The sequence below is a fragment of the Juglans microcarpa x Juglans regia genome, chromosome 2S (assembly GCF_004785595.1).
Source record: "Juglans microcarpa x Juglans regia isolate MS1-56 chromosome 2S, Jm3101_v1.0, whole genome shotgun sequence".
Classification (NCBI taxonomy): Eukaryota; Viridiplantae; Streptophyta; class Magnoliopsida; order Fagales; family Juglandaceae; genus Juglans; species Juglans microcarpa x Juglans regia.
Window position 1 is genome coordinate 30,320,417 of NC_054597.1, and position 27,510 is coordinate 30,347,926.

General features: G+C 37.6%; 3 protein-coding genes across 3 annotated transcripts; 2 read left to right on the forward strand and 1 right to left on the reverse strand.

Moving 5' to 3' along the window:
- Positions 1-1,418: 1,418 nt before the first annotated feature.
- Positions 1,419-2,280, forward strand: LOC121253558. Its single transcript, XM_041153559.1, has 3 exons — positions 1,419-1,664; positions 1,761-2,052; positions 2,102-2,280. The coding sequence occupies exons 1-3, from the start codon at positions 1,419-1,421 to the stop codon at positions 2,278-2,280; spliced, it is 717 nt and encodes a 238-aa protein (XP_041009493.1).
- Positions 2,281-9,339: 7,059 nt separating this feature from the next.
- On the reverse strand, positions 9,340-14,577 carry LOC121252504 (serine-threonine kinase receptor-associated protein-like). The gene is made up of 7 exons (XM_041152197.1): positions 13,969-14,577; positions 13,022-13,157; positions 12,417-12,498; positions 10,456-10,631; positions 10,215-10,352; positions 10,000-10,139; positions 9,340-9,835 (listed from the first exon to the last, which is right to left on the reverse strand). The coding sequence occupies exons 1-7, from the start codon at positions 14,087-14,089 to the stop codon at positions 9,573-9,575; spliced, it is 1,056 nt and encodes a 351-aa protein (XP_041008131.1). The 5' UTR covers positions 14,090-14,577; the 3' UTR covers positions 9,340-9,572.
- A 1,752-nt stretch (positions 14,578-16,329) lies between these two features.
- LOC121253559 lies at positions 16,330-16,800 on the forward strand. Its single transcript, XM_041153560.1, has one exon. It carries the CDS (start codon positions 16,330-16,332, stop codon positions 16,798-16,800), a length of 471 nt encoding a protein of 156 aa, XP_041009494.1.
- The last annotated feature ends 10,710 nt before the right edge of the window (positions 16,801-27,510 follow it).

Sequence of the window (27,510 nt, forward strand, 5' to 3'; positions counted from 1 at the left end):
AGATTACCTTGGCATCCTTGACCTCCCATTGAGCAAATTCTTTTTCATCAGTGGAAACTTTAGCAGAATTATCAATATGATTTGATAATTATTTTCCTTTCAAAGACATCTTAAACTGAAATTCTCATGTAGGAAAATTCTTTCCAGTAAAACGAACAATAGTATTTTCAATAGACATGATGAAAAGCACTTAGAGAAATATGCTCAAGTAGTCAATCAAATAAGCGGCAAGCCTAACTTAACAAGGAGAAGCCCAAGTGCCCAACCCGTAAAACAAAAAAAAAAAAAAAAAAAAAAAAAAAACACAAAGGAATTGAAGCCCATGTGAAAAACCCACAAAACACAAAAGAAACACAGACCTGCCCAGAGTATTTCTGAAAACAGAGATCACCGAGAGAAGGAACCCACACAGCCACCACAGAGAGATCACCGAGGCGTAGCCTACCTCCACCCAGCCACCACACGGAAGGAACCCACCACCACAGAGAGTGCCATCTATCATAGAAATGGTCAACTGCCTCAAACCTACCGAGAAACTTTCGGACCGCCCCAAAGACCTCCACAAAAATTGCCGATACTCACCAAAGGAGACACCCGCACGTCTTCAGCCACCAACAACTACCCAGAAACTGCCGACAAGCACCAAACTGCACTGTCCAGAACAGGATCACGGCAAACCACCACACAGAACCTGCCGACAACCTCAAAGCCACCAAGGTGACGAGCCCACAAGTCGAAACTCACTAGACGTGTGAGAAAACACTCACCACAAACTTAGAAACTTACCAACGTGCAAAAACAGAGAAGGAATATAATTCCTACTGTCACAACTCAGAAACTCTCTAGGATAAAGACCATAGAGAAACGATAATCATAGTAATGGCTCTGATACCATGTCAAGATTGGTCTGAATACCTCTTCCATTAGGTTTCTTTCATTATTTATAGAAAAGAGTTACAACTTGCTAGGTATTTCTTTTATCGATTTCTCTGTAACACGTTAAGTGTCTATACATGTTAAGACTATTTATAGTTAGCCTAATTCTCTACTATACAATCTAAATATAGAAAGACCTAAATTATATACATAACACGTCTTTCATCTGGTGAAGTTTGTTTGCATCTAAAAACCTAGCGGAGGAATGAACCATTTGAAGGATTGGCAATCATCTTCCTTTTGAATTCAAAGTTTTGTGAATATATTGGATGCTAATGACTGTGTTGTAGCTCTCATAACTCATTGAACTAGATAATAAGCAGTGGAATATCCCTCTACTAGATTCTATCTTCTTTAATAATGAAGTGGAAATAATCAGAAGAATTCCAGTTGGTGCTTTTAATTGTCCAGACCAAGTTATATGGAGATGTACAAAGAATGGCAAATTTTATGTCAAGAGTGCTTATCATTTGCATAAGCAAATGGTGGAAACTGATAAAGGGCAAGCTTCAACTTCGAATAATCAAACAGAAATCTGGTCTATAATATGGAAGTTGAATATTCCAAATGCAGCAAAAGTGTTTATATGGAGAGCTTATTTGGAGTCCCTACCTACAAATGCAAATATTTTCAAAAGGAAAATGGTTGATTCTCCTAATTGTCCCATTTGCTTGAGAGAACAAGAATCGATTAACCATGTTCTATGGGATTTCCCAACAGCAAAAGATGTATGGTGCCTTTATCCTAAGAAGATTCATAAATGTACTCTAATTGAAACATATTTTTTGAAGTTGTTTGCTACTATGGCTGGATGTTTTGAGCAGGAACTTTTAGAGGAGTTTGTGATGCCAGCAAAGAAAATATGGCAGAGGAGGAACACTTATATTTTTCAAAACAATTTTATTCATCTCAATCTGGTTATGAAGCAAGCTAAACATCTGCTTACTGGTTTTCAAGAAACATTCACAGAGAAGAGTTGCAACGAGGCAATCATGAATGATATTCATTGCAGTTGGGAATCTCCTCCTGAGGGGTGCTATAAGGTGAATTGGGATGCAACTGTTAACAAAGAATGTGGTAGGGTGGGCACATGGATTGTGATTAGAGATTATGAAGGTAAGGTGATGGCAACAAAATGTAATGTTCCCTGACTCTTTTGCTGTAGAATCTTTAGGGGCATTGCAGGCTATTCGTTTTGCAATAGAAATTGGACTAAGGAAGCTAAGAGTGGAAGGGGATGCTTTACAAGTTGTTAATAGCCTCAGTCATAATAATTCCCAGCTACGTAGTTCAGGGGTTTTCATTTGGGATGCTAAGCAAGCTTTGGGCCAAATTGATAGGTGAAGTGCACATCATGTGAGAAGAAATGCCAATAGTGTTGCTCATGTTTTAGCTAAATATGCATTAGAAAGTGTGAATGATGTTATTGTTTTGGAGGAAACTCTTCCTTGTATTCTTCCATTTATTTGATGAAGTCAATAAATAAAGAGTACTATTCCCTTTAAAAAAAATTAAATTTACTTTATTTCATAATAAATCGTCTTTTGCTAACTGATGAGCAGCTTTGTTGGCATCCCTCCTTACATGTTGAAATTTCCAGGCTGCATAACCATGTAAAAGCTTTTTGATTTCCTCCACCAGATGCCCATAAACACTAAAATTTTCTTCATGTTTATTAACAGAATAAACAACTACTTGAGCATCTCCTTCAAGTATGAAATTCGATAAACCCAAATCCCTACAAAAGAGATAGGTTGCAAGTGCTTCCCGTGATTCAACTGCAACACAATTCCAAAGATCTTCCCTGTCAAGACCACAAATAGGACATAGATCAAAATCAAGCACTTTCTTCTTTAACAGGTTGGCTCTTGTGGGTAGTTCATTGTGACAAGTTTTCCAAAGAAACACTTTAACTGACAGAGGAGCATTTATGTTCCATAATCTCTTCCAAACGATATCACTAACAGTTTGAGAAAATTTACCTCTCCCTTGATCTAGCAACATCTTTTGTAGATGATAAGTACTCTTCAATGAAAAGTACCTAAATTGGTATAGTCTCATATCTGTCTGTCAGCACTATTTAACATGTTAAGGGGAATTTGCAAGATAGCATCAGCATCTCAGCTTCAAAGGTGATCCTCACTAAATCAGAATTCCATCTCCAATTGTCAAAGTCAATCAAAACTTGTACCTTTGTTGTACTAGATAGTGCACGAATAGGAGTCTGATCTGCATATGTCATAGGTTTATAAATCCATTTTTCATTCCAGATAGAAACCTTATTCATTGCCAATTCTCCGTATGAGACTCTCTTGTAACAATTGCTTTGCACCCTGAATACTCCTACAAGCATAATAAGGTTTGTAACCCAACTGTGAATGTAAAAAGTCCCCCTTGTCTATAGTACTTAGCTTGCATAAATTTTGTCACCAATGAACTAGGATTCTGAACAAGCCTCCAAGCTTGCTTAGCAAGTAAAGTCTTGTTAAAACACCCAAAATCTCTAAAACCCAACCAACCAATCCTTTTGATTGCTCTATTTTAGTGAACATGTCCATTGTATTTTATTATCTTGTTGCTGACCACCCCCACCAAAATCTCTACACCATCCTAGTTAGATCACACAACAGACTTCTTGGAAGATAATAATAATAATAATAATAATAATAATAATAATAATGAAAACCGCATACAATAAGTAGGAATTGCTTGTGCCACGGCTTTAATAATCACCTCTTTACCAACTTGTGAGAAGAATTTGAGTTTCCAATTGTTTTGTCTTTGTCACATTCGATCAAGAAGATATTTAAAAGTTTTAATATTTCCTCTCCCAACCATAATAGGAAGACCCAAATACTTTTCATAACAATGAACAGCCTTCACACCAATAGTATTGATAAGAAGCTGTTTAGTCTCATTTTTGGTATTTTTGCTAAAAAGCATAGTTGTTTTCTCTTTGTTCAACATCTGACCAAAGGCTACCTCATAAGCTCTCAATATTTATTGCACATTACGCCATTTCTGCATAGTAGCATCAAAAGAGCAAGCTATCATTAGCAAAGAAAAGATGATTTATACAAAAACCTCCTCTCCCAAATGGAACACCACTTATTTTTCTTTGACGTTCAGCCCTCAAAAGTGATAACTTAACACTTTAGCACCGAGTATAAAAAGATAACGAAAAAGAGGATCCCCCTTGTCTAAGCCCTCTTGTAGAAAGAAATCTATAACTAGGAGTCACATTCACTAGAATCGAATATGAAACTAATTGGAGGCACTTCATTACACAGGTGATCCATTTTGAAGTAAAATCCCATCTTCTTCAGAACAATTTTAACAAAAGGTCATTTCATTCTATCATATGTTTTATTCATATCCAACTTTAATGCCATACAACCCTCTTTGCCTTTCATCTTAGTAGACATCGAGTGAAGGGTCTCATAAGCTACCAAAATATTATCATAAATGAGCCTATAATAAACAATGGCACTTTGATACTGACTAATAAAATGAGGCATTATTGGTTTGAGTCTATTAGCAAGTATATTGGAGCATATTTTATATAAAATATTACACAATCTAATAGGCCTATAGCCAATCACCTTGAGAAAAGATTTCTTCTTTGGAATAAAAAATATATATATGTTTCCTTAATGGCCTCCTAGGAACCATTATGATTAAGAAGTTCTATAACAGCCTTACGAATCTGGTCTCCTACAACATGCCAATATTTCTGATAGAAACAAGTAAAAAACCCATCAAGACTAGGGGATTTTAAAGGATCCATTTGAAATAATGCACTTCTAACTTCCTCGGCAATATATGACTTGTCAAGCATGTCAATGAACTCTATAGGAATCTGTTTGGTGAATCCTTCCAGTATGTTTTCAATACATGTTGGCGGTGAAGTAGCAAAAACAGAATTGAAATAATTGATAAATACCTTACCTATAGCATCCTGAGTATGATAAGAACAGACCCTTTCATTCTCCACACAGTTAATATAATTCACCTTCCTTCTTTGATTTGCACGTTGATGGAAATACTTTGAGATACAATCGCTATATTGTAACCATTGTCATTTGGCCCTTTGTTTCCATTCCAACTCTTCCCTTTCCAACACATCTGCAATGTCTTGTTTATTTTTTGCGATATTATCCACTACAAGAGCATCACGAAGATCTTGATATTGAGATAGAAGAGCTATTTTTGCTTGAGTTTCATTCTTCACTGCAGTAGCAGTATCAATGTTCCATCTTTTCAAGAGTGTTCGACGTCTTCCCAAATTTCGTTCCACCTATTGAGCATGATCTATAGAAAACTTATCAGAAAACCAAATACTCTCAACAATCCTACCCCAGTCAGATGTTAAAGTCCAGCTGGCTTCAAATCTAAATGGGTTAGGTTTGCGAACAACCCTATCCCTCTTTACCGAATGCATCAACAAATGATCAGAATTTCTGGTTGGTAATACTACTACTTGCATATTTGAATATCTGTCAATCCAGTCCTTATTAGCAATCACTCTATCCAACCTTTCTTTAGTAAAGTTGACATCCTTCCTATTATTACACCATGTGTACCTTGGACCTTTATAGTCAAGACTACTCAGATCACAATCATTTAGAACCTCGTGAAACATGTCCATTTGAGATGGAGATCTCCAAGCTACTCCAAACTTTTTCACTTTGACAAAGTATTTCATTAAAATCACCAAAGAATAAGCATAGAAGAGGATGGAAGTACTTCAACAATTTCAATAAAGTCCAACCCTCATAACGCTCACAAACATCAAGAAAACCATAAAAACCAGTAAGTTTCCAACTAAAACCAATACTAGAATTAGATACTTAAGTATTGATATGATGCAATGAATAGTTCTGAATTTTCAAAACTATCTCAGCCTTCCAATACAATCCTAGACCTCCTCTACTGCCAACATTATCCACTATAAAAACATTATGTAAGCCAAACTTGCTGAGCAAATGTACCATCATATTCCTCTTAGACTTAGTTTCCATAAGAAATAGAATATCAGGATTATTATCCAACACCAATTGGTGAAGATCACGAACTGTACGAGGGGTTTTGATCCCTCAACAATTCCAACTTAGGATATTCATAATGCTCGGCGGGGCTGGCATCCAACCTCTGCCGATTCATCCATTGGAAAAGTTTTCCTCGGTTTACCAACCTGAATAATAACCCCAGATTTTTTCAGCAAACTAGTTTCAACTCTCCTTGCTTTTCTCTTCTAAATAGGTTCCTCAGATCTCTAAGGAGTATTAATCAATCTCGCCCTCCTTTTCCAAGATCTTGTATGCTTCTCAAATATACAATTGAGTGCCATCTTACAGACAGTGGAGAGCTCTCGTGTCTGTTGTCCATCTTGAGGCAGTTTCAATGGAAAATCCCTTACATAATCCATAAACATATATTAATCAGCAAAGTGCTCTTCTGTAACTATTACAGACTTATCAGAGAGACATACAGACCCAGTCAGATCCAATTGTAACCCTCCTGTCACTTTGTCGTTCTTGATACCAGATGATGAGCCACACGATATTGGTTTACATGATAATTGATTTTCCACATCAATAACTGTTGTAGCAGTTAGTCCCTGATTATCATTTTTCAAATTTTGAACCCTTATAGGTAATTGTCCTTAACCTTGAGCAGATTGTAAATTGTCATAGAAATTTGCACTACTACCATCAAGAGTATCACCAACCATCTTCTTCCTCCTCTCTATCAACTCCTCCAACCACCATCGAATAGAAAAATTACCAACATTCTTCAAGGTAGACATTTGTGATGCACAAAGCCACACACCATATTGTTTGCGATGGTCTGGATTAGTGGAATTGGAACTCAACACATCAACACAACAAAAACTACCATGTTGGATGACACCATAGGAAAATAGAATTTTGGAAGCCTCTCATATTTACAAGTGATCCAAGTATTTTTCTCACTGAATTTAACCATTAAGCCCCGAACAAATGGCTTGGTCAGATCAATCAACACTTTGACACGTAAATACTTACCCCAGCCAATGGCATTGGTATCCATATCAACCATTTCAAGAGAGCTAAAAACCAAACTCACTTTTTCCCCTACCATTTGATTCATACCACCTAGAGGAAGGTTGTGAAGTTGAACCTAAAAAGATTTCTTATCAAACAACATCTCTTGGATATGTGTATAACCATCAAAATCTTTAAGGATAACTAGATTCATGTCAAACATCTATGGACACCCCTGCTTAACTTTCAGTAAGTCATGCATAGACTGAAATTCAATAACAAACATGTTGGCACCCACATCCGAAATACATATACGCCTAGCCACCTTCCATATCTTCAGCATAATGTTACAGAATGCATCAATGCTTAATGGTTTATCAGCAACCACTTTACCCAACAGACAACATTTACCACACAAGATAGTTGCTTCAATGTCTCTGCTTCAATGTCACCCACTTCAATCTCCACTCTAGTTTTTTCTTTTTCAGTCAAAGATAAATTACAACATAAATCCGACGGATCATTCGCCATGTTGAATCTCACGACTATCACTCCACTGGTTTCCACCAAGGAGATTACTTGCTTGCGGCAAACTTTCCTCTCAAATTAGACACCAAAGAGAGAGACTTTCAAACTCTTTCCATAAAGTTTGCTTTTCTTTAATTGGAGAAGGAAAGTGATAGAAACAAAATTATTTTACAACTTGTGATTATTTTACAAGTAATCTTATATACGAGTAACACCGTATATACTACACACCAATCTCACTATATAAATGTATCACTTTCCATCACTCTCAAGTCATTGCTTACATTAAACAAAAATCAAAGATTGATGGACAATATCACTTTATCGTAGTTGAATAATATCGCAATGAAAATATTGTATGTAGCATTTTCCTTCATAAAATATTATTCATTTAATATAGAGTTAAAAAAAATGGTAGTATTTCCATTATTACCCATAGGAGAATTATGTTCTTCACATAAAAAATTAATCATACCTAGTTATAGATACATGTCAATTGAAATATATTATGTGACTAAGTATGAACTGTTTTTATTTTTACAACTCTATATTACTTTTTTTTCATTTATTTTTTAATTTTTAATTTGTTAAGAGTATTTGTTTAAAAAAATTGATTTGCTAAATAATTTAATTTTAAATTTCTCTTGCAAATCAAATATTTTCTTATCAATTACATGATAAATGCATCATCTACGTCGATTTACAAATATAAGAACTCAAAGGAGCCCCTTTTTATTTTCTCTCTCCATGCGATTTGCTCTCAACAAAAAACCAAAACATCACGCCTTCTCCACCCAGAGGGGGGGTGGAGCTTCAGCTCCTCCCTCCCTCCTCCCGTCTGGCTAGTCCAGAAACTATCCAATCCATTTTTTTCAATTTTTATTTTGTTTTCCATCCATTGCAAGGAGAAGTGCTTATCTAAGTTTTCCAACCCTTTACGACCGCCATGCGCCCCGTCGCAAGACTCTCCAGTCACCGATCCTTCAGACGGCCGAAGCAAATGTCAAACAGAGCAATGCGTGAATCACACGTGGCTCAAATCGTGCGAGATTCACGCGCGACACTTTCGGGGCCAGCGTCCTCTGATCCTTCAAATCCAACCAACTTCACTATCTTAGAGTGGCGTGAGGCCTCCACGCACCGCCACAGTCCTTGATGGTCAGTCATCTGTCGGCGATTCGACACATCTCTTATTTGCTATCTTCTTATGTCTTTGCTTCTCTTAACCAAGAATTGTGGGAAATGCGTAGTAGAAGTCTCATGAAACCAGTCCAAACCAGCAAATTGCAACGCAAATCACTTCACTATGACTTCCAATCATAGTACAGTCTATTTTTCAGACTGTATCAAAATTATTTCAAGCAACTTCCACCTTTTTTTTTATATATTTTGTAATGTGTTTGCTGGTTTGAGATGAATATTGGGACCTTCCATTCTATTGATTATTGTATCCAGTAACTGTTAAATACATCTATAATATGCTTGCTTAAAAATAAAAATAAAAAAAGATTCAAAGGAAGAGGCTAAAGGTGGTGGACCTGTGGTATTCACTATTCAGTAGAGTATTGAGAATTCAATCATATGCCCAAAACCACATTGCTCGCTGAGACTGATTCGGGCATGAATTAAACATAAGAAAGTAAAATAAATAAATTGGCCACAATCCCCTTTTCACTGTCTGTTTTCTATTGATTTCAACAAATATCAGGATAAGGCTGTCCGGATGGAGATGGGACTCAACACCACCTGATGAAACGGCCTTCCATTGTATGGTATTCCATAGTGAAATAATAATAAAAGAGCACAGACTTGGTTTAAAAACAAAAAACAAAAAACAAAAAAACAAAAAAACAAAAAAAAAAGCAAAAAAATGTTCATTTGGTCTGCCCATGACTCCATGTAATACAGCATTGGCTAAATCGCCCAAAAATAGTTCAGTCCAGTGACTTCAGTCTATATCCATACCCAAAATAATATCTAGGATATCAGAGCGATATGCCCAGCAACAGCGACGCAAAATCCATCAACCTAAAGCAAAACCTTCAACAAAAAAAGGAGGTAACATCTAGCTAGTTGGCCATATCACTCATTCCCTGCCTCTTCCTTCTCTCTGGACTTCCCCTCGTCTGCAATTTGAAATCCTTCAATCTTACTCGAAACCTCTTCTGCAGTTACCTTCACCTTTCCACTTGATCCATTTGCCGTGAATGCCTCGCTGTCATCATGAGTCAAAGGGCCAGTCTGCCATATTCTGATGGTTCCATCTTCAGATCCAGAGGCATAAGATTCCCCTCCTGGGGAGAAACGCACACAATGTACAGGACCATGGTGACCCTTATTGCAGGCTGCATCCATATAAAATAAGTCACTATAGCATCCATAGAAACTCAACAAAAGATTCATAGATCATTACAGCATCACAAAGGACAAGCATTAAATCCATATAACTCCAACGTTTTTTCCTGGTCAAATATTTTAAAATAGATACAAATCAAGTTGCAGAACATACCAATCTCTTCGCCAGTATGAAAATCAAATACATGAATCCACATATCTTCTCCTCCGGCAATAAACTTATTCCCATACTTTGGCTCCAAGGAAGCTGACTCTACCGTGCAGGGCATGTTGTAGCTCTTCACTAACCCAAAGCTGGAATACAGATAAAAGGATCATAAGCCAAACAAGTCGGAATCGTAGAAACAGACCAATCTACCTTGAACTTACTAGTTTGCATCCCAGAACTTGACAGTAGACCCATCAGCAGTGGTGATGTAACGACCATCTTGGCTCACTTCAGCACTAGTCACAGAAGACTTAGTCTCAAGAGTTTGGACAATGTTACCACTTCTTACGTCCCACAATCTGTTGTACATTCACTAAAAACTTGAGTAAAACTTTGGCAAGCAACAGTAACTTCAACAAATAATATACAAACGAAGGTAGCTTCAATGATATGGGAACATACCTAACACCCCCCATATCAGTACAAGAACTTAATATTGTCTGATCACTATGGAGCCATGCAACTGTCCTGACTGAACCAGGAGACTTATCCACTTCTCTAGGAGCTGCATCTGGACGGTTTAAATCATATATCCGGAGACTTTTCTCCACTCCCCCAGTAAGTAAAAGGTGTGTGTCCTGCTCTCAGATTGGAAAACAGTGAGTGAGATGTGCAGAAATGCACAACGAAATTTATTTTGCCTTAATTTTCAGTGTCCATAGAACCATCCCTAATTTGAACAACAGCCCACATAAAAGGGCAACAACGAATGATTCTAACAAGAATGACAATAAGTATGGTGCAAATACATAACTTGAAACTGATTATTTTGGTTAAAACATTCAGAAGTGTTTATAAAAAAAAAAAAAAAGTGTTGATCGTAACAAGTTAGCACATAAAGTTCACACCATATTTGACAAAAAGTATTAACTGCCGCTCCTAAACAACCGATCTACCCCCAAAAAATAAGGTGGGAGTAGTCATCGACTTGAGAAGCTACAGTAGGATTTTTTGTAGGGAGGTATGGAAAAGGAGCCTAAGTTCAATTTGGTGAAGTGGAACTAGGTGTGTTTGCTGGTAGTAAAAGGTGAGTTGGGAGTGAGGAACCTAATCCTCTTCAATCGAGCACTTTTGGGAAAATGGTTATGGCACTATGCCTATCAAAGGGAGAGCGATTGGAGGGTGCTAGGGGACATGAAATATGGAAGCATGAAAGTATGATGGTGTTCCCAAGAGGTAAACGGTTCTTTTGATGTTGGTCTTTCAAAAAATATCAAAAAGGGTTGTGGGCAATTCTCCCTTTGCAATGGATTTGTGATGGGTCACTGGTCCAAGATTCACCTTTGGCATAATATTTGGTATGGTGATCAATCTTTAAATGCTTATGTGGTGTTCCCAGTCATTGGTATTTCTAACAAAATTAACATGCCACTGAGCAGAGTCATGCATGAAAATTGAAAAAAAAAGGAGTGAATTTCTTCATCTAGACACTAGCCTTAAATATGTTAGCCTGGATAACTTAAGGAAGTGGGAGGTCTTAGCAATAAATAGGTGTTGCATGTGTAAGAAGAGAGAGGAAAAAAAGGATCACCTAATTGCATTGCGAGGTTGCCTACACTTTATAAAACATGGTCTATGGCTTGTCTATAGGATGGATTGGGTTATGCCTCCTTGAGTGGTGAATATTCAAACATACTCGAAAAAGCAATTTAGTAACCATCAGTGTGCACTCTGCTGTGTTATATGGTACATTTGGAGGGAAATAAATGAGCATGGCTTTGAGGATATTGAAAATTCAGAAATGGAGCTTAAGTATGCTTTTCTTAGTACCCTTTATCATTGGACAGTGATTCAAGATAACACTAATGTTGTGTCTCTACTTTTCAAGAATTTTTAGAGCTCTTTCCTTTTGCTTTTTAGGTGGATCTCTTGTACACTCCTTGTGCTGCAAGATTTTTTTTTTTTTTGGCACAGGGCATCTAGAAACAAAGTTTCGCCTAATCCCGAGGGTGCACAGTCCCTTGGCAAGGAGTTTTTCACAACTACACCGGGATTACAATTAAAAAATTGGTAAAACTTCACGTTAGCTATTAAAAATGTTTCTCTCAACAACTCACTTGTAATAAAACTAAGTTTCCTCAAGCCACCTCCCATATTTTCCTTTGTTGTTTCTGTGTGTGGATGAATGTACATTTCATATGCATGTATGTTTGTGTCAATCAACTGAAGGAAGAATATATCTAAGTTTTTTTATTAAGCATATATCTACTTCTTTTATAAATAAAGCATAAATCTAATTACATACACAAGTGTCAAGAGCAACCTGGAATAACAAAATCAGAATAATAATAACAAGAATAGTAATAGTAACAATAATAAGAGTAACAATATAAATATAGTGATAGAAATAAAGCCAAATCTACCTCTGAAAAAGTGCAGGCTCGAACAATGTGCTTGTGTTCAAATGAGTGCAACTCATCTCCTGTTAATGCATCCCACACTTTGCTGCAAACGAAATTGAGGCACATAATAGATCAGCTTTTAATCAATAAACAATACTTAATCAGACAGTGAAATTCATTCCAGCTTTTATCATATTAACAAATACGTTATGGCCCTAACACGTTGAATACAACTAACTGAACAAAACCCCACTCAACTACCTATAACTGTCTTTTGTGCTATGAGGAAAAATAATCCATCAAGTACAAATTAACAAACTTCTCACTGTTTCAAATTTTACATTAGTAAATAAAGATTAGAAATGCATTGCCAAAATGGCACAAAATACAGTGGAAAACATTTAGAAAATTAATATAAAAAAAGATTGCATTGACATAAACAGTATGGAATAGTTTCCTGGCTAATTTAAACAAGGAGAAAGTTCCCAGGCTTCACAGCAGTTCCAAAGACATTTCTCAATCAAGCATAATCTTCCAAATGATCTCAAACCCATGCAAAGCATACAGCATTTTCAATTGCATTACATAACAAACATAATGAAGGGAAAAAAAAGTTTATTATGTACGCAGTGAAGTCTGCAGAACCAGTGGCGGCCCGTAAAGCATTGGTATCCAGGCAGCAACTCCACACTGCACCCTTATGTCCTTCAAATGTCCCAATCCAATCCCCAGTCTCTCCATTTCTAAGCATGGGATTAGAATCTGCACCACACAAGTCAAACTCCACTATCAGCTCCATTCCACAAAAAAAAAAAAAAAAAAAAAAAAAATCATTACATCGCAAGGAGCATTTGTATATGTTCACCAGTGTGCTAGTGCCATAGTTTCATGGCCTACCCGTGTAAATAACAAATTTTAAAGGATAAGTTTTCATTTTTTTGCGGTGGGGGTGTTAAGCGAGTACTCAATAATTTGATTAAGGGCTCATTTGGATATTTAGAATATCTCAAAATTCTATTAATGGTTTGTGAATAGTAGTGAAATGATATGAATAGTAGTGAAATGGTTTGAATTAAGATATTTTATTGGTTTTGGGAAATGAGAGAAAAAGTTATATTATAAAGTAAAAAAATTGTTTGAATACTATTTTTAAAAAAAATTCAAAAATTAGTACTATTTTTTGTGTTTTGTTTGAAAGTTTGGGAAAGTTATATTGAGTTTTGTATTTGATTAGATGAAAAAGCTGAAGATTTGAAATCAAAAAATGTTTTGTGTTTGAATATGTTTAGGAAAAAATTCTTATAAATTTAGAGAATATCTGAAAATATCTAAGTATCCAGATTCCAAACAAGTCCCAAGTCGAGAACGCCAATTTCCTTTTTTTGGGGATAAGAAAGAAACCCAATTTCTTACTTCTTAACCGGGTAAATCAGCTAGCCAGAACAAGCTGATCAATAACGATAAGTTAACAGCAATTACCCAGTTCCTTATCAAATCTAAACACCATCTAGCGGCAACCAGTAATGTAGCGCTAACACAATAACATCAGAAAAAAATCGATAAGAATGCGTACCTTTGCTGGCGCTGACGAGGAAGAAACCATCGGGAGTGACCGGACTGTAAAACAGATCCACGACAGGCCGAGAATGGCCGTGGCACACCAGCGGGACAGCCACCCTTTTCTTATCCATCATACAAAGCCCGCCAAAATCTAATTACCTAAATAACAAGTCTTTTTTTTGTGATCTGCAATAAAGGAATTCGACCAAAACAACCCTAACCCTAAAAAATTTACACAGAACCGAATCCCGGAAATTTGATTAGCGATTAGTGAGACAAGGCTTTTAATATGAAGATCAAGGTTGCAAGCAGTACATTGAGCGAGATTAATGCAAGAAAATGGCGGTATTTAAACAAAGGTGAGAAAACGCTGGTTTCTTGGAAACGAAAGACGGGGGGTGAGCTACGCTTGAATCCACACCTCCTAACACTCTATAATGGTTCTGAGAGAAACAAATCGAAAGAAAAAATTACAGAGAAAATTAAAATTAAGATTAAAAAAATGAAAATCTAAAATGCTAGAGAACAAAGAGCTGAATGACAGGGGCTAGGCGCAAAAAGGCCAAGCAGTCTATCTGGTTTTATACAGAGGCCGTCCGACTTCTTCGATTTTCCTTTTTTTTTTAAATTATTTTTTGAAAAATTCTAAAATAAACCTCACAATTCTATACCTCACTTAAAAATAAAATATAAAGATAAAATAATAAAATTATATATTTTTAAATAATATATAAAATATATGAAATATGAAGATAAAATAATAAAATTATATATTTTTAAATAATATGCGTGAAACTTATGTATAAGATAGCTCTTATTTTTTTCTTCCTCAAAACTCTTAAGTTACACATACCACGCTATTAATAACGCGTCACGCCATAAGTTGGGTAATAGCATTGACATAATTTTGAGAGTTAATTGCAACTACTTATCATACCATCGAGTGGGGCTAGCATCATGCAATAGAATAGCGATCTCATCATATCTTATTTTATCATTATAATTTTTTAAAATTTTATATAAAATATAATAAATAATTTAATTTTTTTAAATTTTAAAACAATAATAATATTAAAAAATAATATTATAATAATATTTTATTCAACTCATCTGAAACTATTTCATCTCGTCTCATCTCATCTCATCTCACTATCCAATCGGTTAAATTTTTCCTTAAGAGCAATCTCAATAGCTCTTGGAAAATATATTTTTCTTTAAAATATAAAAAAAAATGCTCTCAAAAGAGAACTCCATTGGATCATGTATTTTAGAGACACTTTACATTTTGGTACAATGATCCTGCTACATGTAGAGGATCCTGTTCATGGTTGTAAACATTTTTAATTAATTTATCTTTACTCCTCGTGCTGATTTTTCTCATTTATTCAAATTTCCTTTATTCTCATTTCAGACCCTCTCTCTCTCTCTCGTTCCCATGCTTTCTCAGTTGCTTGGCGCCAAAGACAAAATCAGAGCCTTTCATCTTCCTCCACTCCATCACCGATCATCCATTATCTTCTGCTTCAAGCTCTACTCTCATTACTAAGGTAAACATTAGAATTATTTTTTTTTCCTTTAGTGTATACCGATTCACGGAATATATGGGTGAAATACGTTGGCTTTCTTGGAATCTCTCTCTCTGTCTCTCACTCTCTCCAAAACGCATGAAAGTACAAATTTTTGCTTCTCAGAATATGGCTCTAGGAGTTTGTGTGGGTACATGTGTATACCGATTCACTGAATATATGGGTGAAATACGTTGGCTTTCTTGGAATCTCTCTCTCTCTCTCTCTCTCTCTCTCTCACTCTCTCCAAAACGCATGAAAGCACAAATTTTTTATTCTCAATAAATGGGTCTATGAGTTTACATGGGTACATGATTATGGAATTTTACAGCATATATTGCATGTAGCATTCTACTCTTACTGCTGCTACAACTCGTGCAGATAGAACAGAGGCTACAGGTCGTCTACCTTCAACTGCCTGTCGTGTGCATCCTGAAGATCTAGAAGACACTTTTGTTTCTACATGTCGTTTATCTGCTTTGGATGATATGCAAATAGACACACCATATTGATTATTTTTATTCTTTCACTTTCTAGTTTTGTCTTATTTGTTGAGCTGTATAACTGCTATTGGTTCTGACATTTTATTGTTAGTAGTGGAATAGATGATTCATTTATTGTTGTCTGCAGGCAGCTGGTCTTGTAGCTATATATATTTTGGTTTCCTTTGTACAAACAAGTGACACTTTTTGAATTCAATCAAATACAGAGAAAACTTCTTCTCTTTCATTGTTGTTCTTTTCATTTCTATTATGGTACCAGAGAATGGGTTCTTTTCCTGCTCTTAATCTTTCCCCCACTTTTCTGCAATGAAAGACCAACAAGAAAACAATTCTCATTTTCTCAATTTCAGTAACCCAAACAACCCATACCGAGTTGACAGTGGAGATAATACCACTATCACACTCATCATTGATCTTCTTACATCAGAAAATTATGTGATTTGGTCCCTAGCTATGCGATGGGCTCTTAGAGCAAGGAATAAACTGGGGTTCATCAATGGAACCCTTATCAGACTTGCTTCATCTGAGGATCCTCTGTTTAATGCATGTGACCGATGCAATGATATGGTTGGTACTTGGATTCAGAACTCCATCAGTGCTATAGTGAAATCAAGTGTGGCTTTTGTAGAGAATGCTCAAGATATTTGGGATGAACTTAGGGATCACTTCACTCAGCAAAATGGTCCTAGAATATTTCAACTGAAGATGAGCTTGGCAAGCCTTCAACAAGAGCAAGATCCTGTGAACATATACTATGGTAAGCTCAAAACCCTATAGGATGAACTCGTTGCGTATGACCCAATGCCTGCATGCACCTGTGGACAACTAACTATTCTGAATAACAGATATCAAAGGGATAGTGTAATTCAATTTCTCATGGGATTAAATAACAAATACGCCAATGTCAGGGACCAAATCATGTTGTTAGACCCTATTCCTACTGTTAGCAAGGTTTTCTCCCAAACCCTAAGTTCATGGCCTCAGTCACCAACACATCCTATACTTCATTTAAAAACAATGCTAAATTACCTGCTACCACAAAGAAAGAAAGACCATATTGTACTCACTGCTGCATAAAGGGTCATACCTTTGAGACTTGTTTTAAAATAGGAAATGCATAAGTCCCTAGCTATATTCATTGCAAACAAACTAGTCATATAGCTAAGAGATGTTATAAGCTGCATGGTTACTCTCCTGACCATAAATTTCTTAAGGGTAAGGTTTTTGGGTCTTCTGTCAATCAAGTCAGTTTATCTTTAGACTTTGACCAGGAAGAAACGCAATCAAGTCAGTTTATCTTTGGACTCTAACCAGGAAGAAACTAATGAAAACCAAATAATTTTTACCAAAGTACAATATCAACAGCTTATGACTTTGCTTCAAGACAAGGATAATTTGACTGCTTGTACTTTTGTGAACCATGCTCAGGTTGTCTATCAACCTATCACGACTGAGCCAAAACCTTCCAAAATTTCTAGTATTCATCTTGCTCTCTCTTCTTTTACATATGAGTTTATTCATCATGATACTATACCTTGGATTATAGACTCGGGTGCAACAGATCACATGATCTGTAGTGCCACATTCTTTTCTTCTATTACTTCTAAAGTTTCATACTCAGTCAAGCTTCCAAATAGAACTTTCATGCCTGTTAGTCATCTAGGAAATGTTCAAGTCACTAATAACATCTGTTGAAGGATGTTTTATGTGTCCCCTCATTTTGTTTTAATTTAGTTTCAGTTAAGAAGCTGACAGAAGCACTTACCTGCTATATGCTTTTTATGTCTAATCAATATTTGATTCAAGACCTTTCCACCTGGACCATGAATGGGATTGCTGAAGTCAAAGGCAGCATGTATCACCTCTTGCCAGTGGTTGTTTCCCCAAATGCTTTCATCGAGGCCCTATCCACCTTATCTCTTAATTCTAAGTTTCTTAGTACTTCTGTCATGACTAGTAACAAGAGTTCTAACCTTTGGCATTGTCGCCTTGGTCATATTTCAAATTCTAGAATGGTTTTAATTGATAATCCAAATGTAAAAGACAATTTCAATGTTAGTAAAGTTTCCCCGTGTTCAATTTGTCCTATTACTAAGCAACACAAAAGTCATTTTCCTATTAGCCATCACAAGTCAACTTCCATTTTTTATTTGATGCGTATTGACATTTGGGGACCATGTTCCATGCCTGCTTATGATGGAACTAAGTATTTTTTTTACTCTTGTTGATGACTTGTCACGAACTACTTGGGTTTATTTACTACATGCAAAATTAGAAACTAGAGCTTGCATTGAATCTTTTTATGACATGATAGCAACCCAATTTGACACCAAAATCAAAGTCATTAGAAGTGATAATGGGGCTGAGTTTCAAATGAATAAGTTTTTTAATCAAAAGGGCATTATACACCAACATTCTTATGTTGAAACACCTTAACAAAATGATATTGTTGAGAGAAAACATCAACACATCCTTAATGTTGCAAGAGCACTACATTTGCAATCAAGTCTTCCCTTACATTTCTGGAATGATTGCATTTTAATAGCTATCTATCTTATAAATAGTGTTGAGGGAAAAATGAGTTAATTGGCATATTCTTGTGAAAACCTATGTAAAGTTGAGTTGTAACAAGTGTTGATGCATTGGTACATGAAAAAGATTTAAGTGTGCTCAACTTGGCTCGACTGGCACTCGACTGGCGCTCGAGCGGAACCTTCCAGAGAGTTTAGCTCGATGGGCGCTCCACCTAGCGCTCGAGCGGAACCTTCCAGAGTGGTTCGCTCGATGTGCGCTCGACGCAGCGCTCGAGCGGAACCCAGGCAGAGTGGTTCACTCGAGGTGAGCTTGACGTGGTGCTCGAGCAGAACCCATCCAGAGTGGTTCGCTAGATGTGCGCTCGACGCAGCGCTCGAGCGGAACCCAGGCAGAGTGGTTCACTCGAGGTGAGCTTGAAGTGGTGCTCGAGCAGAACCCATCCAGAGTGGTTCGCTAGATGTGCGCTCGACTAAGCGCTGGAGCAGAACCCAAACAGAGTGTTTCGCTCGAGGTGAGCTTGACGTGGCGCTCGAGCGGAACCCATCCAGAGTGGTTCGCTCGATGTTGCGCACGAGTAGAACTCATCCAGAGACGTTCGCTCGACCTTCGCTCGACACCTCGCTCGAGCGGTTTCAGAAGATAACGTGCGCTCGACCTTTGCTCGACACCTCGCTCGAGCCAATGTTCAAGACAACCTAAAGATTCATGTTTTGAGCGTCGTGACTTGCTGGGACTATAAATAGAACAGATCATTTTTGTTCTGTGGTGTGGAAAAATAGTGCAAAACCCTAAGTGTTTCAAGAGCCAAAGAGAGAAACCTTTTCCTCCCTTGTGAATCTCTCTTGGACAAACACATATCCACCACACCACACTCAAAATAAAATCTCATTCAAAGTCCATTGAAGTGGACGTGTTATTGGCTGGAAGGTTTCCGGAGCTGCTGTGATGCAGAGATCGAGAGATTCTCGTGGAAAGCTATAGAAGGTTGGAGTTCCGACACTACATGCGTGTAGAGATCGAGTGGGTCACTCGTGATGTTGCAAGCCAGGTTTAGGAACTACAAAGGTTTTGTGAGTGTCTCTAAATTGGTTGTAATAAACTTTTTCTATAGTGGATTTTAGGTGGTGCCTTACACTCGGAGTGGTTTTAGAATTTGAAGAAGTTTTTCAAATGAGTTTCCACTTCGTGACCAAAATCATTGTGTTAATTGTTTTTGTCCATTGATTAACTGTTTATTTGTTTATAATATTGAAAAGACTATCAAAATTGGAATACACCTATTCACCCCCCCTCTAGGTGTAGTGATTGGTAGAACAACTGCTTTTTCAATTGGTATCAGAGAGGGTTCACTCCGCTGGGATTAAATTCCTGAGTGTGATCTTGCTGTGGTGGTTAAAATGGATAAGTCTCAATCTCTCACATCGCCACCTTATTTTGATGGAAACGACTATGCTTATTGGAAAGTTCGAATGAGAGCTTTTCTAAAATCTGTGGATGAACGAGTGTGGGTTTCTATAACAAAGGGATGGAGAGAACCAGTCACTATTATTGAAGGAGTTCAAACTCCCAAAGGTGTGGATAATTACTCTAGGGATGAAATTAGTGAGTGTGGTTGGAATAACAAAGGCCTGAATGTGATTTTCATGACCGTGTCCCAGGAGGAGTTCAAGCGAATCTCCATGTGTGAGAATTGCAAAGAAGCTTGGGACATTCTTGAGGTCACCCATGAGGGTACCAAGGCTGTAAAGAATTCTAAACTTCAAATGCTGACCATAAGTTTTGAAGAACTTAGAATGAAGGATGATGAAACCTTCGATGCCTTTTATGCCAAACTAAATGATATCGTCAATTCTCGTTTTAATCTAGGGGACAGAATTCCTGAGAATAGAATTGTGAGAAAAGTTCTCAGATCACTCCCTGAGAGGTTTCGTCCTAAAGTTACTGCTATTGAAGAAAGTAAAGATCTAGACAGTATGAGAATTGAAGAATTGGTAGGCTCTCTACAAACATATGAACACACTTTTCCTGTGGATAAGAAATACAAGTCCATAGCCCTCAATACCATTAAAGAAGAGTTAGATGAGTCATCCGATGAGTCAGCTATGAGTGACAGAGAAATAACATTTTATGCTAAGAAGTTCAGGAAAATGTTTGTGGCTAGAAACAATAAGAACCAGAGGCCAGAGAAGAAAAAGTTTGAAAGATATAATAGAGGCTCAAGTTCAGGGAACAAGGAGAGAAGCACTGAGAAGTACACTAGAACAAATAAAGATAAGGTACAATCAAGGGTGCAGTGTCATGAATGTCATGGATTTGGACACATTCGTCTGGAATGTGCAAATTAAAAAAAGGCAAAAGAAAGAGCTAAGATTGCATCTCTAAGTGAGAGTGAATCAGAGTCGAGTGAATCATCAGATAACTCTTCTCCAAAAAGAAATCTTAACTACATGGCATTCACTACCTCTGTCAGCAGCAAAAGTCAATGTAGTGAATCAGTGTCTGATGATGGGAGCATATCTGGAAATGAATCTCGGTATGAAGATCAGTTGCAAGAAGTCTACGAGAAGCTGTACAATGAATGTGTTAAATTGAGAAAACGCAACAAAGCTTACATTGAGGAGATAGACTTTAGCAAACGAGAAAATGAAGAGCTTCAAAGCAAATTAAATGAAGCCATTGGTTTAACTGATCAGTTGAAAATAAGAAATGTTTCTCTAGAAGAGGAATTAAAAAATAAGAAAGTGAGATGATTCTGTGAAGGATGAACTGAAATCCTTGTCTACTAGGAAAGAAAAGCTGGATGAAATCCTGGAGTCAGGAAAGCCTCCTGGTGACAAGAGTGGACTAGGATATAATACAGAGAAATCTGATGCAGCTACTACTTCAAAAGTCTCCTATAAGAATGAGAGGAAAACTGTGTTTGTTCGTGAGTCAATTGCAAAAGGGAATGCTAACCCATCTGACAAGGGTAAGAAATCCTCTCATGTAAATATGGGTGTTCAGTCTCATGATAAGTCAAGAGTTCGAAATACAAGTCCTGTGTGTCACCATTGTGGTAAGACTGGTCATGTTGTAGGAGACTGTTTTAAATTGAAGAGATACACCATGTATGATCATACACGCTCTCAAAGTAGAAGTGTGTACTCACCAAAAATGGGTAAAAATCCCATAACTGCTCCTAAGTATGCCTCATCCTTCAGGGGACAAAGAGATCGCAAAGAGAATTATGTGTGCCATAATTGTGGTAAGTCTGGTCACATTCGACCAAACTGCTATGAGTTTAGGAGGAATCCTATGAGAGATGGAAATAGTAAATCAAGAAGAGGGCATTTGAATCTTTGGAGTCAAGTCAGGGCCCTAACTAGACGAAATGAGATGCTCAATGTCAAGATAGACCAACTGTCAACTAGCAAAAAGGACATCTCTCCAAAAGTTAGAAAAATGTGGGTCAGAACTGGAAAAAGACACACTTGCCATGTGGCACACATTGCTCTAAAAACCAGAGACACCTACATGTGGTACCTTGATAGCAGATGTTCTCGCCACATGTCAGGTGATAAAAGTCTATTTAAAACAGTTGAAGAGTACAAGTGTGGAACAGTAACATTTGGAGATGGCGGAAAAGCTGATATAATAGGAAGGGGTGAAATTGAAATACCTGGACTGCCCATCTTGAGAGAAGTCCTATTTGTTGATGGATTAAAAGCCAATCTCCTCAGTATAAGCCAAATGTGTGACAATGGTGCAGAAGTCCGTTTTTCAAAAGATATGTGTATTGTTTCAAATAATAATGGAAATTGCATGATGCAAGGAACAAGGATATCTGATAATTGTTATGGCATTGCCCCTAAACCTCAGCATAGTTGCAATAGTGCTAAGAATGAGGCTACTGACCTCTGGCATCAAAAACTTGGACATGTGAATCACAAAAATCTGTCTAAGATTGCCAAGAAAGAGATGGTGGTAGGATTGCCTGAGCTGGGTAAAGTAGAGACTCCTGTTTGTGGGTCATGTCAATTGGGAAAACAAGTTAGAACAGCTCACAAGAACACAACGGCTATTCTGACCGAACGACCATTAGAGTTGCTGCACATTAATCTTATGGGACCCTCTAGAACTGAGAGCCTGGGGGGAAAGAAATACATATTGGTAATGGTAGATGATTTCACCAGATACTCCTGGGTAGAATTTCTGAGAGAAAAAGGTGAAGCTCCTAATGTGATTAGAACTTTGTGCAAGAAACTTCAGAATGAGCAAGGGAAAGCAATAGTCAGAATTAAGAGTGATCATGGAAGAGAGTTTGAAAACTCAAATCTTGAGAGTTTTTGTGATGAAAAAGGTATCAGTCAAGAATTTTCTGCCCCTATCACTCTACAACAAAATGGAGTGGTCGAAAGAAAGAACAGAGTTATTCAAGAAATGGCACGGGTCATGATTTACAGTAAAAATGTACCTACTCACTTCTAGGGAGAAGCTGTGAACACAGCATGTCATATTGTGAATAGAGTCTATCAACGACCAAACACTTCCAAAATACCATATGAGATGTGGAAAGGAAATAAACCAAATGTGAAATACTTCCGGGTGTTTGGTAGTAAATGCTACATTTTGAGAGATAGGAAAAACTTAGCTAAGTTTGACCCTAAGAGTGATGAGGGAATTTTTCTTGGATATTCCAGAAACAGTCGTGAGTATAGGAGCTACAATCTACACACCCAAACCGTCATGGAATCCATAAATGTGGTGGTCAATGATGCTCCTGGAGAGGAGTTGAACAAGGAAGAGCAAACTCACACACCGAGTGAAACTGGACAAGAAGATTTTGGTACTCTAAATGAGAACTTAGAGACCTCATCAAATAAAAAAGTGAGTTACCAAAGGAGCCCTCTTCAAGAGTAAAGTTAAATCATCCTCAGGATAACATCATAGGACACATTGATGAAGGAATAAGACTGAGGAGGAAAGTGATAAATCAATTGGCTTACTCAAGCTACATCTCACAACTTGAACCAAAAAGAATCGAAGAAGCCTTAAATGATGAGAATTGGTTGAATGCTATGCATGAAGAAATAAACCAATTTGTGAGGAATAATGTGTGGTACTTGGTGCCAAGACCAGAGAATCACAATGTCGTGGGTACTAAGTGGATATTTAAGAATAAGTCGGATGAGAATGGTACAATAGTGAGAAATAAAGCAAGATTAGTTGCTCAAGGGTATGCACAGATGGAAGGAATAGACTTTGACGAGACCTTTGCTCCAGTTGCCAGACTTGAATCTATCCGGATATTATTAAGCATTGCATGCCACATGTGTTTCAAGCTGTATCAAATGGATGTCAAGAGTGCATTTCTGAATGGGATCCTCTAAGAAGAAGTGTACGTCGAACAACCAAAGGCTTTAATGATCCAAAATATCCTAATCATGTCTATAGGTTGAAGAAAGCCTTATATGGTTTGAAACAAGCTCCTAGAGCTTGGTATGAGAGGCTTACTTCATATCTTGAAGATCACAATTTTCTGAGAGGAAGTGTTGACAGAAGTTTATCAGAAAAGTTGGAGAAGACATAACAGTTGCTCAAATCTATGTGGATGACATTGTATTTGGATCATCGGTTGACACCCTGGCTCTTGAGTTTGCTGAAGAAATGAAAAATAAATTTGAAATGAGCATGGTAGGTGAACTAACCTTTTTCTTAGGACTCCAAGTGAAACAGTTAGACAATGGGCTGTTTATATCTCAATCCAAATATGCAAAGGAATTAATCAAAAAATTTGGATTAGATGGGAAAAGCCATGCCAGAACCCCTATGAGCACGAGTGTTAAGCTTAGTACTGATGGGTCAGGCAAGAATGTTGAGCAATCCTTGTATAGGAGCATAATTGGGAGTCTACTGTATCTCACTGCAAGTAGACCAGACATTGCTTTTAGTGTTGGGGTCTGTGCTAGATTCAAGCTAATCCTAAGGAATCACATTTAGTAGCTGTCAAACGCATACTTCGCTATGTAAATGAGATAGTCAATTATGGGATCTGGTATTCTAGAGACTCTAATATTGAGCTTGCAGGCTATTCCGATGCTGATTGGGCAGGTAATGCAGATGATAGAAAAAGTACTTCTGGTGGGTGTTTCTATGTCGGCACAAACCTTGTTGCCTGGATAAGCAAGAAGCAAAATTCCATATCGCTGTCCACGGCTGAGACTGAATATATTGCTGCAGGCAGCTGTTGCACGCAATTGTTGTGGATGAAGCAAATGTTGTGTGACTATGGTATTACTCAAGGTATGATGAGCATTTATTGTGACAATACTAGTGCCATAAACATTTCAAAAAATCCTGTCCAACACTCTAGGACCAAGCACATTGACATTAGACATCATCTTATTCGAGAGCTGGTAGAAACACGTGTGGTGACTCTTGAGTACATTCCCACCGAACACCAACTAGCCGACCTTTTCACTAAACTTTTGGATGGACTTCGGTTTGAATTACTTAGAAAGGCTATTGGTATTTGTGCATTGACCTGAGGGTTGAAAAATGCATTGCATGCTTTACCTGCATTTTTTTGTTTTGTTTTTGTTTTTGTTATTTTGTGATTATTCATCCTCTTATTCCTTTCTTTTTGGTATTACTGCCTTTACACACTCTCCTTGGTTGTGATATTAGTTATTGGTGTTGTTAATTCTAAAAATCTAGGTGCATGTGTCTTTTGAGAATTGTATCATATTTCTATGGCTTACAAAGGTTTGAAACATGAGTATCAGTTGTAATCTGTGACTAGCTTCACACACTTCACTCCATGCTTAGTCAATCGACGTTTCACCACCGTGAGTTTTTGGGGAGGCAATCAAAAGTGTTAGGAAACTCTACCTACACATAGAATTGACCACGGGCTAGACAACCTCATTATTGTTCTCTTGTGCAAAGAAAAAGAAAAGGAGATGATGTTGTTATCAAAGAAAAAGAAAAAGAGATGATGTTGTATGTCATTGAAAAGAAAAAGGGATGTTGTTGCATATATATATATATATATATATATATATATATATATATATATATATATATATAAAGGGTAAACAAGTATCTTAACATTGATACAGATAATCAAACAGAAGCATCTAGGTTCTAGTAGCATTGGGTTTGACTTTCTGCATCTTGGAAGAGTTTCTCAAACACTTGTGGTTTCTTGTACAGCCCAACCCCGCTCACACCTTTTGGTTGAAATTTCTTGATTGAGTAAGGAATATGTTAACACAACTGTCTTTATTACTTGTGATACTTTGTGTTTATTACCTGCGTGTTTTATAAGGACATGATGCCTTTCTACATTTGATGTGTGTGAATGATTTAAAAATTAACTTCATTAATAGTTGGATCACACTGAATTTCTATAGGCAGAAAAGTAAAATTTCTAGGCATCCGCTCGAGCGAGCTTAAAAGCCGCTCGAGCGAACGTGTTTTAAAAACCCAGCGCCCCTTTTCTTTTTCCCCAGCCCGTGCGATAGCTTCTCTCACCACCCCTCTCACCACCCCGTACGATAACTTCTCCCTTTCTCTCCGTGTGGTTTCCTTCATTTTCTCCCAAGAATCTTGCTTCAATCACACTTCTGTCATGTCTCGAAGAGTTCGTTCACGCCAAAATCCTCCAGCCTCCGCTCAAGCACATATCGCAATCTTCGTGCAAGAGAACTTTACACTCAAAATTTTTCTACCTGTTCTTCTATTGTCGAGTGGGAAGTTCTCCTTGGTGAGCTTTCTGAGACTGTTATTCTCCGCATTTTTTAGTCTCGCCAATAACTGACCCTGACCATTGGTCATCCCACTCCTTCTGTGGAGTTGGTTAAGGAGTTTTACTCCAATATTGCTGCCATCTCTGATGATGGCTTTTTTGAAGTCAGTCTCCGGAACATTGTCTTCCGGGTGACTCCGGGCATGGTTGCGAACTTGCTAAATGCCCCGCGAGTGGCAAACCCCACATATCCATATACACGGACTTCTCCTCCTAGTCCGACTGTCATTGTTGAATGTTTAATCGGTCCATTTTCGAGTTGAGATGGTAAGTCACCCATTCTCACCTCACGTTTTACACCCGAGTTTCTCATTCTCAGTAGGATAGTCCTTACAAACCTATATCCTACTGGTCATCAAAGTGATGTCGGTCCTGACCGCGCCATTTTTTTGTATGCATTGATAAATGATGTCTCCATTGATCTGGGGAGTCATCTCTGTCGGGTTATGCTTGAGGCGTTTAATTTCCCGAAATTACGGACTGGCTTGCCTCTCGCCTGCCTCATCACTAGGATAACCCTCTCTCAGGCTGTTATGCTTCTTCCTAATGAGCCTAGAGTTCCTCTTAAGGCTCCTATTGGGCGTAGGACCATGCAGCTGAGTCGTGCTCACATTACCCCTCACCCACTGAATGTTAAGCATCCTCCTGCATCCTCCTCCCAACCATCCACATCTCAGCCATCGAGCTCTCAGCCTTCAAGCTCACAGCCTCATAGCTCGGTACCATCCACATCGGCACCTGGTTTGACCGAGCCCAGCCTTCAGCAGGTCGTTGAGTATCTTGCCCGTCTTGAAGCCCGGTTTGATGCATGGTTTGATAGCCTTGATACTAAAGTTAACAACCTGCAGCAGCTTGTGACTCAACGCTTCAACGATATAGAGGAGCGCTTTGATGATGATGGCAGTTAGCCTGATGGTGATGATGATGGCAGTCAGCCTCATGGTGATACTTGAGACCCTTGGCGTTTGTGACAAAAAGGGGGAGTATAGATTAAGGGGGAGTGGTATAGAGATTTAGAGGGAGTAGCAAGAAAGCTGTTGGGGCAGCTTTTGTTTTTGTTTTGTGGGGGAGCAGCTATTTTTATTTGTATCACATGCTGCTCGTGCTAATATTGTTTGTTTAAATTGAAAACAATGTCTGATTTAATTCTTAATGAAAAGTCT